Raw genomic sequence first — 17,429 nt, forward strand, 5'->3', positions numbered from 1 at the left:
CAGCAATAACAAGAGAACACGAGCACGCGCAATTTTTAAACAAGAAAGAAAAAAATACGCTTTCAAAAAGAAAAAAAAAATAGAGCCATGATCGTACAGTACTGAACACTTTTATATTTTATATTACCGAGACGTCATAGAAAATATTTTCAAATGGCGTATTTTCAAGCAAAAATAGCGTATTTTCGTTGAACATAAGTAGAGGTGACAAGCGAGCTGGTGTATACATATACGATTGAACGGAAACATCTCTTTGATCCTTAGACTCAAGGAGATATGTTTCTGTTCAACCGTATTTTCAAATGGTTCCGCGCTCTCTTTTTGTCACATTCTCCTTGTTCAAGAAAATTTGAGAGACAAAGAAAAAAAGAAACTTTGTAAGAGAATGCAGTCGTGTGACTGAAAGAACTGAAGAACACGTCCAGTCAGTTCATTGCAGTGCACGTCACAGCCAATTTGTTCAAGCCTTAGAGTGGTCAAGAACTTGCATAAAGTCAAAGATACTGCGCTGCTGAGTGGAAAATATAACGTAATTGCTTCTTCCAGCACGGAAATGAGCTTGGCCAGTCCATGTATATAAGGCATCCCTTGTCGAAGTAACTGGTGAACTCACTTTCTTGGATCTGTGCGGCTTATCAAAATGATTTTCTAGTTTGCAGCTCTTATAACCATGACCTATCCAGCCTATTCGCTCCCTCTGATCCTGAGATCGCGGGTTCGAACCCAGCCGAGGACGCCAGCAACTTGGTGGCAGGGTACAAGTTGCTTAGACACGCCGTCCTCCGCGGGTGCCGTGTGATGAGCTTTCATCGCACGTTAAAGAACCCACAGGTGGGCAAAAGCAATCCACAGACCGACCGCTGTGGCGTCGCTCATGATCTCAGTTGTCTCGCGACGTAAACACCCAATTATTATTATTACTATTCGCTCCCAATCTAGCAGACAGAAACCTGAATAAAGGTGCGTACAGGGTTTATTGAGCGCACTGTATACATTTTCTAAATAGGAATTCTTAACCACTTTCTAACCACCCCTTATCAAATTCTGTATTAAGCACACTGTATACAGCTTTTATACGACAATTTGTCCGTTTTGTAACCAGTCCAAACTAAGACTGTATGCAGGAAAAAAAAAAGAAAGAATTTTGGACACGGAGTTCAATTTCATTTTTTCTGATGCGTCATGTCATCGACCATTCTTTCATGCGCCGTACGTTGACAGAGATTGCAAAATCGTTTCCATCACTGCTGAGATGCACAACGGGTTGAGGTTGTGCACCTGCGCACCAGAATCCAGGTTTCTTTTGATGGGCGCACTTTCTTCGTGAAATACTTCTGCGCGTCCGGAAACAGGGCTGGAACGGCATCGTTCGTTCGCACCTGTCCCTCGGAATTTCAACGTTTTCGTCGCCAATGATGTGCCGAAGAGTCCTCGCGGTATATTCTTCCTCGAAGTGTCGTTCACACACAACGCAGTCAATTGTCAGTCCTTTCTCCTCGCACTTTACGTTACGCGCACTCTTCTTTGCGGATAGTTTACTTCGGTGGTCGGAACAGGAACACCTCATGTTCGTCCTCTCGGTGGCATAGACCCTGTCGTGAACACTGGATACCCAGACTTCGCTAAGTGACACACAAAAGCGCCCAAAGAGACACAAATTGAACAAACAAATGCTCGAAACGACACACGTTGAGCTGACAAGTCGTCTGCTTCCCGCACACTTCTCCTAGCGCGCCATACTTCTCCTTCTAGCCACTGTAATATCGCCTTTTCATCTTCATCCATGGCTCGAGCAGATATGTTAGACGCGGAGGAGGAAGAGGAGTGTCGTTGGGAGGAACCCGAGAGGGTTGCCTGCCTGATTAGGCGGCATGTTTCTCGGGAAGGGAAAGGTGGTGGAGAGGAGGAGAGGAAAGGGTGAAGTGGAAGACCGAGCGGAATCCGCTCGGGGGGAGGATAGCTGCGTCCATGGGACGCACTTCAGGGGAACTGTGCCGGCATACGCCTATTACACATCTGAGGGAAACCCAGGAAAAACCCCAGACGGCACAGCCGGCCCGCGGATTCGAACCGCGGACCTCCCAGTCTCCAAGCGCACGCGTTACCGCTGCGCCACCGGAGCTGGTGTTAGACGCGGAAGATAACCATTTGCAGGCATTCTGCATCCGACGTTCGCGCGAAAAGAAAAACAAGAGGAGGAGAAGAGCAGTGGAGGTCACGTGACTCAGCGCTAGAGGAGGAGGATAAAGAGAAGGACACGTGACCCGACGCTAGCTGCCGGCATTTTGAGCCTCCCGTGATCGGCGGCCAAGGCGGCCAAACCGTTTGTAAACAATGCGGTTGTTGTTTCTGCACGACGTTTTGGATCGATCACGGTAGTTATTTTTATCCACTAATCTGGCAGTAAAACGCGCAGTTTTACACATAAAGTCTCGTATTGTTAACAACCATTAAAAATAATCTCTCAAAAATAAACGCGTAAGTGCCCACTGTTAAAAATATATCTCTCAGAATATACGCTTAAAAATAAACGCACAAAAATAATCGCCGAAATATTCCCGTTTAAATATAAACGCTAAGGAATCCATGGTTAAGAATACATCGTTAAAAATAAATCGTTTCAGAATCCCCCAAATCCACCCTACAGTTGCTGGAGTCATGTGGTATGGCCCAAATCAAGGTGAACTGCAAGCAAGGTGCTTAACCTAACCTCACAGGACCAAACTAGCCTAAACTATCCCAAACTAACGGAAACCAACCTAACCTAACATAACATGATCAGTCCGGCTCCGTGCTAGATGATGAGGGGATTTTGAAACAGTTTATTTTTAATGGTGGATTATTAAACGGTGATCTCTAAGCGGACATAGTAAGCGGTTTATTTTAGGAGATATATTTTTAACCGTGTATTTTTTAAGCGGATTATTCTTGAATGTTTTATTCTTCAACGTTTATTCTCAATGGTGGATTTCGGGGACCCCCCGCGCATGTCGCCGAGTTGCTGCTGCCACGCCGCTGCTGCTCTGCTGCTGTTGCTCGATAAAAGCTATTGGACCAATGGGACCCGGCCCTCATCCGGGTTCGGCCAAGCCACAACGAATGAAAGTTGAGATCTATTTTTCAGAGTGGGAAACGACACCCCCGTTTGCTGCTATACCACTTGACTACGGCGACCAATGAAATCGGGTGGATTCTGAACAGTTCATTTTTAACGATATATTATTAACCGTAGATTTTTTAGAATTTATTGTTAAAGGTGGGGGATAGTTACGCGGCTTATTTTTAATGGTGGATTCTTAAAGTGACAGTCCGGTCGAAAACATAGGTCTGGGAAACACCGCCTTATGATTTCTAATACTCCTCACAACAACTGTGCAAAATATTTCAGAAGAAATCGTATCGCACGATTTATAATCGACATTTTTCTATGCCGCAGTTGGTCCCGAGCACGGTGTTGGTTTCCGACCATTTTTTGGCGTCAAAGGTTCCACCTGCAGTTGCGGACGCAGCCATCACCATAGACGTAGGAAGAAAAGAAGGCCCACAAGACGGGTCCTGCCCCTCGCGGCGCCTCCCCGAACAACGAACACATCTTCGACATCGGCTGCTCCTTCCGAGTATCGGCCGTTCGGACACCTCTCTCTTCTTACACCGTGGTCCCGAGTAAAGGCCGCAGCGAGCTCTCGCGTGACGTGCATAAGAGCAATGCCGCACGTGACTTGCGCATGCCTGTTTGCGCGATAGTTGATTGTTGCGTGCTAGCATTTGTCCATTATGATGCTTTTGAGTAGCAATCACGCGTTATGTAGACTAAAATGCAGAGTAGCGTCAATGTATCACGACGTAGCCTTCTGTTCAGTACACTCATAGACAAAAACACCTCTCTGCATTCCCAGCAACGGCGCAGTCCTCCGCTCCACTTTGTCCATTGAGGACGTCATACTCACGAGACGGCCGACGTACATAGAGGATCCTTGGGGCTCTGGTCTCCCTTGAAATCCGCGTATTGATCTTTCGATCTTTCGCGGTGGAGGGAGGCGAAAGGGAGCCGGTCCTTCATATTTCGAGAAGGGCCCCTTGATAACGCGGTCCGCCCCCGGGTGGGTCGTGTCTTGGAATGCGCGGCCCGTAAAACGGTCGTCGGGGCAGCATCGCTTGCGGTGTTGTTTCCGGGAAGATTTTTTCTAAAGATCCTTGGGGCATGCTCTGGTCTCCCTTCAAATCCGCGTATTGATCTTTCGATCTATCGCGGTGGAGGGCGGCGAAAGGGAGCCGGTCCTTCATATTTCGAGAAGGGCCCCTTGATAACGCGGTCCGCCCCCGGGTGGGCCGTGTCTTGGAATGCGCGGCCCGTAAAACGGTCGTCGGGGCAACATCGCTTGCGGTGTTGTTTCCGGGAAGATTTTTTCTAAAGATCCTTGGGGCAAGGAGTATGCGAGGGAGAAGAACGAAACCGGATGTCTTCAGATGAGTCTTTGTTATTCGATATCTCGAAAACCACGCCGTTTTGTGAGCTGAAACTTTCCACCCAGCATGTAAGCTTCCGTGACAGTTGGAAAAAATCAACTTCCGGTTTTCCCGGACTGTCCCTTTAAGCGTATATCCTGGGCGTTTTATTTTTAACGATGGATACTTACGCAATTATTCTTGAGCGTTTATTTTTAACGGTTTCAAATAGGTTACACCCAAACATACTAGAAAGACACCAAAAAATCCGCTAATGCAAAATACAAATTTTTGTCGCTAGACAGGCCCTGAAATCCGCTAAATTTAACGCCTGACTTTTCCCCAAATTTGGCAACACTGGTGCCAATAGAACAGACGTTTCGTCGACGTAAATTTATTAGAATTGGTATTATTTTTTAGGCATGTCCGCATTCGAATGCTGGACCCTCGTTACAAAGAGGCCCGCCAGGGGTGCCACTACAATCCATCCATCCATCGAAGCAGAATCCAAGACAATCCATGCTGTTCATAAAAAGCCTAGCCAGCTGAGAAATCCGGTTATTTCGTGTTATGCGGATCATGCTGTTCATATAAACAAAGTTTGCAAAACTCGCGTGTGAATACATACTCTTCTCTGCGTAATGTCTTGCTATGTGTTTGTGAAGATTCGTCCGGTGAGTGTTTTTTGTCATTTTACGTACCTCTTTTATGATGTAATTGAGAAGCATTGCACGGACACGCACTTTCATATACACGCTGTACTCCATCCAGTGACGCGTTTTTCAAGAATATCCACATGGAATGCGTCTAGCAAGCTACTGTGCTTCACTTCTGAAAACATGATGTTGCTGTGCATTTATTTTTCAGCCTATTAGTTAGGTGCCTGCACAGTGGAACGTTAACTTCGCTTTCAACGAAACGTTTGCATCATCGCGGGCACCTGTGTGACGAACAACAATGTTCATGGGCAGCTTCTGAGCCTATTACTTATCAGTATATGTGCGGAGTTTTTGTGTAGTATTCATGTTGGCTTGTACTTCACAAATTGGAGCCGAACGACATACGAATTTCCCTCCGTGTGGCTGCATTTTGCAATACCGCGCGATTTGATGGCTACCGTACGTTTCATTGTCGACGTTAGTGTGTTACCCGTGCCCATAGCAGAAGTGGCGGCTACCTTTGCACGGGTCCTGCTGCGTTAATAAATGGTGATGATGATATGAGCCTCCATGATCACGTTGCCTCAGGCCATTGCGTTGACTGCATTCACACTTGCACTGACCTTGATGCCCTCTAATATGACGGTCATCTCCATAGTGTCGTGGCATGTCAGTTGCACTTTGATGTTGCACACTTTTACAATGAGACTAACCCCCAAATCCGTAGATGTGACTTAACTTGAAGCCACGTCTTGACTCATGCAAGTCTGCAGCAAGACCAGTCTTCGGTCAAAGCGGTTAGCATGTTTCATGATCCCTCCTGCTGGTTTACCTCATCAAGTTGCAGCCTGCTTACTTTAACTGCGCCTGGCAGCGAGATTATCGTACAGTTTTCCACTTCGAATTTGCCTTGTGGTGTGAACACACGAAGTTTCTTAGCATCAGGACTCGTAATATATGTTACCCCTGTCGTCTGCACGAACACTTGTGCAAAGGCCCTGTAAACAAATTGATGATACATCAGCTCACATAAAGCTAAGACAAGATTCTGGGTGTCATGTGGCATCCCGAAGCCGGTTGACTGGAGAGCTATGCAAGTAGGGTTCGTAGCTTGAGCACAGACTTGAAACTTTCACCACACGTGTCAAGTCCTGCTTGCTGTGTAAGAACGATTCAACCCGAGCAGGGTTTCTTAAGTGCATTGACACTCTTCCAAGCGAACTCCAAATCAAGTCTAGATCAAGTCACATCTATGAATTCGGGGGGCAAGTTGGTCCACAACACTCCACACTCTGTATCGTTTCTGTTGTAACGAGCAAACCACATTTCGAGAAATTAATCTGCATAAATCCATTCCCTTCAAATGCTGACTTTCATCAGATGTCAATGGACATCAAATTGGTGCCAGTCCAGGACCATGGTTGATGTGCCCCAAGGACCCTCTACTCAAGAGATTGTGAGTCAAGTGTTTCCACGCAAGGTTCTTTGCAATGAAATCTAGCATTCTTGAACATATTACATAAAGTTGGCTACAAGGAGGAATTTCCAAGCATTTGATCACACTGCTTGTCAGTCTTGCACTTTCTGGAACCAGGTTTAGCTAACTGTTGAGGCACACGAAAGGGGACTTTGCTGTTTTCTGTCTGCTTTGCAGCTACTGTTAGTGCTACATTTGTAATTCTGAAATCTGGATAGCTTTCATTAGGGTCCCACGTCTAATGCTAAAGTACAGTGCATCACTCCCTTGATGATCAGCCTCCACTCAGTCGGTTCAATTTAATTTATTACACCGACTCAGTGCTGTAGTGTATGTCGTGATTACGGTTCTCTTGTGATGTGGAGACCCAAATTACTGTCAGTTTACTCTTTGGTTTAGCAGTGGCCATGAGGCCAGTCGTATGTCTCATTTTGTAGTAGTGTTCCGTGTGCTAACCGATGCATGTCGACATATCCACGCACCTAGTCTCATCATTCTTTCGGAAAATGTTTCGGGAATGTTCAAATATCTTAAAGGGGCACTAAAAGGTATAAACAACTTGCTCTCAAATGAAAGTCCATGTTTCAGTTAAAGTAGCACAGAAGTCATTTTTAACACAGAGTTTTCTTCCTATAAAACTGTTAAATTTGCCAGTAAGAGGCACCATGCGAAGTAATTTACACCACAGTCATAATTATTGCAGAAATTGAATTTAAAATACGCCGCAAAAAGCGACCGTGCGCAACGGTGGTGAAGGGCAGTACCAGCCTGTGATCTGCCTGGAACCTCGCGCTGACGCTATATGGAGAACGCTCGCTGATTGGCCTAGAGAAATGTTGTCTGCTACTCCGCTGTCGTCTGCTACTCGGCTTTTCGGGGTTCTGATAAAGCCTTTCTCCTTGCTCTGTAATGCTTTGGCTGCTCCTTCTATCCCCAATGCTCCGGGAAAACTGGCAAAACAGGTTTATGGCAGCAAAGGGACAAGGCGCTGACCCCCACTGACCGGCAAACCAGAACGAGTCTCCTTATGCCGTCATCAGTGACGTGCCATCATACCTCCTCATCCTCGTTATAGCTGGAGTGGCAGGTTAAGGGTGAAGGCGCGGAGCTATGTTTATGCGAGTTTTTTTTCTGGGAAACAAATTGCACACGTCAAAATCCTTCGCGCTATTCGGTATAATGACACAGACACTTTCATCAGATGTCTTAATCTGAAATTTTTTTGGATGGCCCTCTGTGCTCCTTTAATATAATGCAAGAAAAGTTGCTTCACACAGTGCTAGCTACCGTTTAGAAGAAAAGCGCAGTGAAAACAGAGCTGTCCTTGGCTGCAACAAATGGGACCCCCAGCAGGCAAAGATTGGTGGCATCCAGTGAGACAGCATGAGAAGCGCGCGCATAGCTATCGTGGGCGTGTGGATTTGGAACGGGTCCGATCATTGTGTCCCGTATCTGGGCGGCATGATACCCACTGCTGCATTTTTCAATGCAGACTCACTAATTGTAGCTCGCAACAGCTCTCGTGAATGTTCCACTGACAGCATTCATCTTCACGCCGGTTCGCTTTGCAACGCGCATTATGTTTTTCGCAAGGACTGCTTCATGGCGTGGCATGCACAACATGGATTTGAAACACAGTCGTATGAACTGAAACGACGTTCACTGCTTAGCGTCAAAGCAAGAATGTGTCCAGTATAATTTGTTGTAACTCCTTGATGGAATCAAAGTTTTGAAATATGGTAACAAGTGCCAAATTGACATAGTGTGTAATGTAATTCGAAGTGACCTTGTTTTTGCATTTTAGTGCCCCTTTAATGGAGGTCCTGCAGAATTGGCTGTGCGCAAGCAAAATTGACTTCTTTCTCATGGCTCATTAGTGATAACTAAAGGATTTTGACCTGCTAACCACGCGAGGAACTGTCAGGTATAATCTACAAATGGGAAAACTGTGTTGAAAATGTGCTCTGCATGTGTGCTGTCCTTTTCCCACCCGTTTATTTTTAGCAGTTCTATTAATATGCCTTTCTACGTATATTACGTCTGCCACTAGCTGTGTCATCTGGAAACTGCGTTCTGTACTTTGATCTTTGTCGTTTCATGGGTGTTGCTGCTGTTGTGTTCCTTAGTTTTTTTCATTTTCGCCTTAAATTAATTCTTCAAGGGGTCCTCTGTGGCAAAAAGCTCAAGAAATGGAAGAAAAACGTAACTCTGTTACATTTGCTTATTAAATGTAATTGAGTTACCTTTGAATAACTTCAGGTCATGTGCCTTTGAAGTGGCTTGCAGCTGGAACCGTGCCCAGGGTGCGTTAAATGTCAGACTTACTAGATAAAATTAATAGTAGGGCTAGATGAGCATGCCGGTTATACTAAAGCCAGCTAAAGTTGCACAAAAATGCCAAAAGAACATTGTTCTCAGATGAAAGTTTGAGTTTCAATGAGCACTATGTAATCAAATTTAGTTTACTTAGCTTTACTGTTTGTCACAGAAAAGCTGTCAAGACATCCATGAAAAACGTCGTTGGTGGTGACCGAAGGGGTGCTGAAGCAGAAACTATGACAGCTAGTTGACTGAGCGCTCACAAGTGCATTGTGTATTCGTGTGCTTCGAACATGATCCATCTGGAAGTCCCGTATAAAATGCTGCATTGTTTAAAGAGTGGCTTATTGTATTTTGTTCAGTGATCACTGTTCTTCCAAAAACCCTGTGTTCCAAAGTCAGTGGGGTCATCTTAGATTCGAATATCTGTGACACAACAAGGTCAGGGAAGAGGAGGGATCGGGCCAATAGCGTGGCGCAACTGATACCATGTGTTGTGTTTGTCAGCGCCAGCGGAATTCGTTCACTATCATGGTGTCGTCACTCTGCTGCGCTTGAACACAAAGTTGTTGCTTTCCCGACTGAATGTGGCTATAATTTAGTGGCCGCAAGACGGTTTCAAGTATTGGAAGCAAATGTGAGAAGTTGACTGAAGCAACAGAAGAGAGAAAGAATTGCGTCAGTGCAGTGGATTTTGTATGCTTGGTGCAATGTGTCTGAGGACGTTGTCGTGTGCACTTTTAAAAAGTATGGCTTGTCTAATGCTTTCCATGGAATGGAGGACAATGAGCTGTCGGCAGATAGCGACGAAGAAAGCAGTGATGAATAAATGGTATTGTGCGTCATTTCCAACTGTGATATGCTGCCTCTCAATCTTTGTTTCCTTTTTTTTTTTTTTTTTCAAATTCATGTTCCCTGAACTTGGGTGTCATCTTAGATGCGAGAAAATACGGTATTTACCATTATTAACATTAATGAGAACTGTTCCTTGCAAAGGTTCCATACTTCTCGCCAGATATACCACAGGTGACTGACACGATTTTTCTCTATAGGTCACGCCATTCTTTAAAGCAAAGCCATTGTGGGCACGTGCATCCAAAGAAACCAGTGGGCGATGCAACTTCCGGCCTCTGGCTCTCAGTCGCAGGGCGATGCAAACACAAGAAAAAGGTCAGTACGAGTTTGATTGTAATTTATTGCACATTGGTGTGTACGCTATAACACACATTACAAAATGAAAGCCTTTCATATACTTCGAAAGCTGTTGTGGGTGTTTTAGATGTGAACAGAGGTGAGCATAGTGGGGCGCTACCTTAGTGTAGCCCGTACTTGCCTTATGTTAGACATGTTTCAGAACTGATGGGACCAGGGCGTCGAACTGAAACGTTCTTCGTACTGGTTGGAAGATAATGGTTCGGCCCTGGAGTAAGACAATAATGATTTATAACCGTTCACTACCGTTATTGTGTTCATAACCGTTCGGACTGCTTCCGGCTGTGATGTCAGCCCGGGTGCCATCTATGATATTCTCTGTGGACCGGTTTTGGATTGCCCTGTGTATGTGGTCACATTTGAAGTGGACCAGGGCTGTGGGAGGCTCTGAACTCCATACATATATTTTATTTTTTTTCGTTTGCCAACATATACAGATTGAATACTGTAACATACCATACGGATCATAGCGTAAGCTAGTACGACCCTAAAAACATATGAATCCTACATGTTTTATACAGCAACCTCTGGCAGCAAAAAACAACACATTTTTTAGTCTTTCCACAACACTCGAAATACGATTTTGCATATCATAAACAGCACGTACCCATACAACAAATCTATAAGTGGCTATAACGCACGGTGACACTGACATTTTTAGCCTTTCTGCAAAAAGAACATATAGCGCATACACATACAGCAAATCTGCAAATGACTACAAGGGAAGGGCAACATTTATATAATCCCACATGTTACGCAATCCTCCTAGTTAATCCAGTTCAGGTTAGCTATGTGAAATGGGTATCTCCTAACAGCCAGTTGAAAGTTTGCTTATGTCACTACAGGCACTGGTAGAGAGTTCCACTTGATTGGTGAGCAAATAACCGTCTACCGTATGCATTATTAAACTGTTGAACATTGAAATGATGGGATAATGCAGATCTACTCATACGAGTTACAGCAGAGAATTGCAATTCAGCAACAATTCCCTCATTGAGGGTACACTTACAAATAAGCAAAACACATCCTTCAAAGCACAGTCGTTGGAATGGTAAAATTTTTAGAGTTTTAAACAACACGAAGCTTGACTGCATAGGATGAGAATTTGAGATTGTATGGACGATACGTTTTTGTAGTACTAAGGGCAACAGATAAGATTTGTAAGTGTGCCCCCATGATTCTACGCAGTATATCAGATGACATTCTACTAGAGAAAATTACAGTGATCTCACAGCTGGTGTTGGAAGCATGTTCCTTACTCTGAGCAAAACACCACATGCCTGTGATACTCTAGTACATATATACCTGATGTGGGGCCTCCAGTGCAAAAAAGTGTCAAAGATAATACCGAGATATTTTATACTATCAACACGCTCAATTTCAGTGTGTTATGTGCACTGAAAAATTGTTTAAGTTAAGAAATCTACGATGTGAGCGAAACACCATATATTTTGTTTTTGTGAGATTCGGCATGAGAGCATTTGCATTCAACCATTTTATTGATTGAGGAATATCCTCATTAATTTTACCTGTATGTTTTCAATGCTTGTGTCTGTAAAGAATAATGCAGTATCATCGGCATACAAAATACTTTTTGCGGTTACTGCTGCCGGAAGATCGTTTATATAAAGTAAAAAGAAAATGGGCCCCAGAGCAGATCCTTGAGGCACCCCTGTATCAATTGATAAGGAAGACGAAAGCGAGTCATTTATATTGACTACTTGTGTTCTGTTGGCTAAGTAACTGGTAAAAAATTTGAGAGTGACCTGTCACACCGTAATGCCACAATTTTTAAATAAAATGTTGTGATTTACTGTGTTAAACGCTTTCCCGAGATCTAATAAAAGACCAAGGCAAATTTCACTAATTTAAAGAGTTGTTAATAACCTGTGCCGCAGAAAGAACTGCTGTCGCTGTAGATCTCATCCCGCGAAAGCCATGCTGTGAGCTGGTAATTAGCTTATTATCCTCAAGGAATTTTGTGAGTCTAGCTGCTAGTAGTTTTTCAAATACAGTGTTCAAGCCACTAACCATAAGCACTAAGCATAGGTTAAGGAAAATAAAAAATCAAACGGCCACAAAGTTTTACAGTTGTGGAGGGAAAAAGATGCGGACAACAGATTTTAGGGAAGTTAGGAGCACTAGTTTATTCAGTAGGGAGATATTAAAAGTTAAATGGGAAAGGGTCGACGTTTCAACAGTGCCACTGTCTTCGTCAGGACAGAAGAGGCCCATGGTTTGCACATTGCTTAAATAAGTTTGGTACGTGACGTCATAATCGGTAAAAGCGCGCCACAAGGTGGTCATCAGTGAGTCAGATACGGGAATATTCCAGAAGGTCAAGTCCGGGTGGTGATGTCATTCTCTTTGGGTCCATCGTCGTAGTCCATCTTAAGATCAGTAAAACAAAACTGACTTCACCTTTTCTGCTTTTGCCCCACAACGAAACAGAAAATGAAGGTTTCCGTTCAGTTCTGGTTTAGCAAAAAAAAACTCTACGCAAGATGTACGCTGTAGGAAACATTTGCGATTGGTAAATTCTTAACCCGCTCTACAACTTTCTAATTCGTGTCCTGGCCCTAAGACGAACAGTTCTAAAGTTTGGTAATTTATTGCATTAATAGAGGATACCAGCTCAAGAGGCCCTATGTATTTTCTATGGAACACGTTTGGTCCTTAATCTCTGTTAATATTCGACTGATTTTTCACCCGGTTTGTTTTGTACAATAGCTTGTCCAATGCTATATTTGAGCTTCATTACAGATTTTTGCTCTTGACATTTTTCTAGGCGTTGCGGAAGCAAGGCAAAAATTGAATCCAAATTTGAAGCCCTCTTGTTAAAAACTAAGAAGAAAAATGAAAAATCCGTAATGAAACTCGGATGCAGAATTCTTTCCAGAGTATTTTGATACCATGCTCATTGAAATCCGATCACCCGTTCTTGAGATTAAGGGCAAAATACAGAAGTCAGTAGAGCCATGTGAAATGGTCCTGTCTTCCCCCTGTGTGGATACGCCATGCTGCTGTTTAGAAGGGAGAAGTACCACTCCGTGTAAGGAAGCCCCCATATTCCAAACCCCTATCCTTCCTTCTCGCAGTGTGAGCCGGAAGGGATCAGAAGCCCATTGTAGGAGGCTCACTTGGTACCTTCAAAGGGATTAACTGATGGCAAAGGTTGATAATACGGGGGCTTTCGAAAGTGATCACAGGTAGCAGCCTTTTGGTCCAGGACGTCTCCATTCATGAAGAAAACTAAAAAGGAGCCTGCATGTTATACAGTAGAATCTCGTTAATTCGAAATCGCTTAATTCGAACCGCCGGATAATTCGAACTCTCGTCCTGGTCCCGTCCAAACCATGTGTATTTCAATGGGGAGAAACTCTCGGTAATTCGAACAGACTAGCATAGACATTGGATAATTCGAACCGGTGGTGGCCGCAGCTCCGACCAAAACGGGCCGCGGCCCTCCGTTTCTTTCTGGTTAATGACCTTCCGCGCAGCGCACGTGTCCTTTCTTTCCTGGTTTCTTGTGCTCCGTGAACGCGCTGACCTCCTTGCGACGGAAAATGCGCACGCGAAAGCTTGCGCCCTCCCCCTCCGCGCCTCTCTTTTTTCTCTTCTCCCCCTCCTCCTGTTGAGACTACGGAGGGTGGAGGATTGTTTGCGCGGAGTCATTTGCTCTCGTGACCTTGCGACGATCAACATCGCTTAGCAACTTGCCACAGCTCGTTTTGCCGACTGGAACCATGGCGAGAAGAGGCAACTATGTGGCAAAAGACCTTGAGACGAAGGTGCAGATACTGCGGGATGTGGAACATGGTCAGGACTCGAAAACTGAGATTGCAAAGAAGTACGGCATAAAGAAGAGCACACTGTCGGCCTACATCAAGAACAAAGATGCCATCTTCAGTGCGCACGAGAAAGAAAACCTGGAGCCTTCAAGAAAGCGACTTCGGACGTCAGCTCATCCCGACGTTGAGGACGCAGTGATCACTTGGATCAAGCACGTGCGGAGCCAGAACCTACAGTTGAGCGGCCCCATCATTGCTGCAAAAGCGCGAGATTTTGCAAGCCAAATGGGCATCGAGGACTTCACAGCGTCGAAAGGGTGGCTTACACGCTTCAAGGCAAGCCATGGGCTCACCTTCAGGAGTGTTTGTGGTGAAAGGGCTGACGTCGACGACGCCACGTGTGAGCAATGGTTGTCCGGAAAACTCCGCGAACTCCTGGCATCGTATTCACTGGACGATGTGTTTAATGCTGACGAGACCGCCCTGTACTACAAGCTGCTACCAAACAAGACCATAACCTACAAGGACGACAGCTGTGCCGGAGGGAAGAGGAGCAAGGAGAGAATCACCGTCATGGTATGCGCAAACGCAACTGGCACAGAACGGTGCCGTTTGCTTGTGATCGGCAAAGCAGGCAAGCCCCGCTGCTTTAAGGGCATCAGGACATATCCCGTAGACTATAAAGCCAACACAAAAGCTTGGATGACAGCAGAAATCTTCGCAGACTGGGTTCGCATGCACGACAGGAAATTTGCTTCACAAGGGAGAAAGATTCTCCTGTTTGTAGACCACTGCACTGCCCACTGTGAGGTCCGGGGACTAAAAGCGATTCGCCTGGCATTTCTGCCGAAGAATACCACGTCTGTCTTGCAGCCCATGGATTTGGGAATAATCAAGAACCTGAAGACTCTGTACAGAAGGCACCTCTTGGAACGGATCCTTTTGTGCTTAGACAACGATAAAGCATACAGCGTCGACCTTCTTGGTGCAATTCACATCCTCGCAACTGTTTGGAATTGCGTGAAGTCTCAAACCATCGCAAACTGTTTTCGCAAATGTGGTTTTGCCGAACCGTTGGTTGCCGAGGGCTCCGCAGACCCACAACTACCCTCTTCCGAGGACGACGATCATCTTTTTAATTACGATGCCACTGTTTTACCCGACGGCGTCACATTTCAAAGCTACGTCAACGTAGACGACGGCGTGGAGACGTCTGGGCCCCTGACTGACGCGGACATCATCGACGCTGTGTGCTCCAGCCGAATTCAACCAGACGACTGTGCGGATCTCAGCGACAAAGATGCCGACGATACGTGCCACGAACCAGTGCCTATGCCATGTGCGTCCGATGTGGCATCGGCGCTGGACGCTACAGCGCGGTATTTTTGTTGTGAGGAGAATGCGGACGCTGCGCTTGAACTTGTGCATAAACTGCAAGCTATGCTCACGGAATCGCGCTCCAAGAAACGGGTGCAAGCTCGCATTACGGACTACTTCCAAGCATGAGTGGCATGTTGAAAGTATGTGCGAGTCCTGTACTTTCTCTAAATGTGTGTACTCGCGATATGTGTACATCGCGATCTCTCGATTTTCTCGAATATGGGCATAGTTTCGCGGCAGTAACGATGTGAACTACCGTAAAGACATTCCAGTGCATCAAAAGAGTGAAACCAGTGGCGTGAATGCACCGCGGGCGCGTCCCAAGAAGCTTTAACGCGCTCCCCACGCCCAGGCATCCTTTCATGGGCGCGGCTCCCGTTAGTTCGAACTCCGCTTAATTCGAACAGATATCGCGGCCCCCTCGAGTTCGAATTAACGAGAGTTTACTGTATTATGAATTTCGCTTTTGGTAGCGGAAAAGACAAAATAAAGACGGTGTAGCGGGCCGTGGACAACGTCGAAGATGGCCACGCGCCTGGAGCACCCGCCTCAGTTCCACCGGCGCGGCCATGGAGATAGGCCACCGTCATCGCCTCTCCGTGGCATACCATCATCGCCGGTCGGGGCTCATGTAGAGGAACTCCACCTCCTCTACAACGGTGCAGACATAAACGGTTATTTACAGATTCCCGTAAAGATTCTAATAGCTCGTGCGTTGTCAGGAATACTGGTTCAATAAAAACAGATTTTTCACATGACATGTGACACTGCCTCATAACAGAGATTCATGTCCATTTTTAAAGACTGATTTCTTGTTATCTCTCGACGGAAAGCTGTATGCGAACGTCTCACGAGTATTTATACAAATTAGAAGCATATGGCTCAAGATGAAAGTTTTGATGAAGGTTAAAGCATAAAAAGTTAAAGATGAAGGTAGAAAGGCAAGAGAAGGTGATTTTGTGACATTGGAGCTTTAAATAGACGATTTCAGAAATTGCATGGATGGCCCACCAGAGACCGCCCTGTTGGGAAAGCCCCGCTGCACCTTGGGATTTAGTTTTCATGAGTCAGAGAGAAGAAGAAGAGCACAAACGGTTTCAGTTTTCTCTCGCCTTCACCTCCCGCACCTTCGAGCAACAGGCAGACGAGCACGAATGTAAACTATTTCCCACGAGGCATTGCGCGATGCGCGTGACTTGGGCGACGGAGGGCCCCTGTGCGGAGCGCAAGGGCAATATCTGAAATTGCCTATTTACAAACAGAAATTGACAGTACAGGGAAATTTTGGATTAACGGCTTTCCTCCGGCACATTGGTCTGCCATCTTTAAAAAAAAATATTTCTGCTCATATTTAACTGAAGTAAATTTGGTTTCGTGAGTTGTACTTCGCCCAGTCAGCCTTTTTCTAGTGCTCAGATCGTCTGCCGCGACAGCCCACGTAGAGGCCGAGAAGGAGATACAAGAGGCCACGTCGCGTGGCTCTCCTTTACACAGCGTTCTTTACGGAAAGGTTATGACACAGAGGTGAACTCCACATTCCCAGAACACTAAAGACTTTGAGCTGTCGTGTTGTGTGTTTATCTCCTTTCGACTGTTTTGTGCATACGTTGTGTGCTGCTGACTCCACACTTCAGCTGCTTCTCGTTGCGGAAAGTTATCCATGTTGAAGGATGGCCCGAGGTTATGTCGTTGGTGTCTGTAAGCGAAGAGCGATAGCACAGTTGATTTCACTTTGATGGGCGAGAGCTCAACGGAAATCTAGTGGTAACTTCTTGACGCCACCAGAACCAGTTTATTTTATGAAATCGGTCAATTATTGGGCCTCCTCGAACAGCGTAATGCACACAGCTCTTGTGTCGAAGATCATCATGATATTCGCAGCAATAATTGAATCAGCGGTTATATTCACGAACAGTGAGTACAGAATACATTCCATTTAGAGACAGTGCCACCTACAAAGGGGATTTTTCGTAAAGTGAGCTAACGAAAGATGAGAGATTTGTAAAGCCAGTTTGTTTGCAACACAAGTCTTACAGAAAAGGCACCAGTTTTCCCTTCATAGCTCATTTTATGAACCATCCCATACTAAACTATACCCGGAGTGGAAACACTGAGTAATGCAGCTGTGCAAACCCACTTTGTCGT

At 45.4% G+C, this 17,429-nt stretch overlaps 1 protein-coding gene across 3 annotated transcripts in view; it reads left to right on the forward strand.

The window, feature by feature from the left end:
* The first annotated feature begins 4,833 nt into the window (after positions 1-4,833).
* Positions 4,834-17,429, forward strand: part of LOC135385276 (zinc finger protein 530-like) — a 79,202-nt gene continuing 66,606 nt past the window's right edge. For 2 of the 3 annotated variants that reach the window (XM_064614488.1, XM_064614491.1), the window contains exons 1-3: positions 4,834-5,120; positions 6,486-6,561; positions 9,954-10,071. Coding sequence is in view for 1 of the 3 variants with exons in the window: in XM_064614491.1 (XP_064470561.1) it covers positions 6,530-6,561; positions 9,954-10,071 (150 nt within the window). In the remaining 2 variants the exon portion in view is untranslated. The remainder of the gene's footprint in view (positions 5,121-6,485; positions 6,562-9,953; positions 10,072-17,429) is intronic. The other variant, XM_064614489.1, reaches the window with a different exon arrangement.

The sequence above is a fragment of the Ornithodoros turicata genome, chromosome 2 (genome assembly GCF_037126465.1).
Source record: "Ornithodoros turicata isolate Travis chromosome 2, ASM3712646v1, whole genome shotgun sequence".
In the NCBI taxonomy this organism is placed as follows: domain Eukaryota; kingdom Metazoa; phylum Arthropoda; class Arachnida; order Ixodida; family Argasidae; genus Ornithodoros; species Ornithodoros turicata.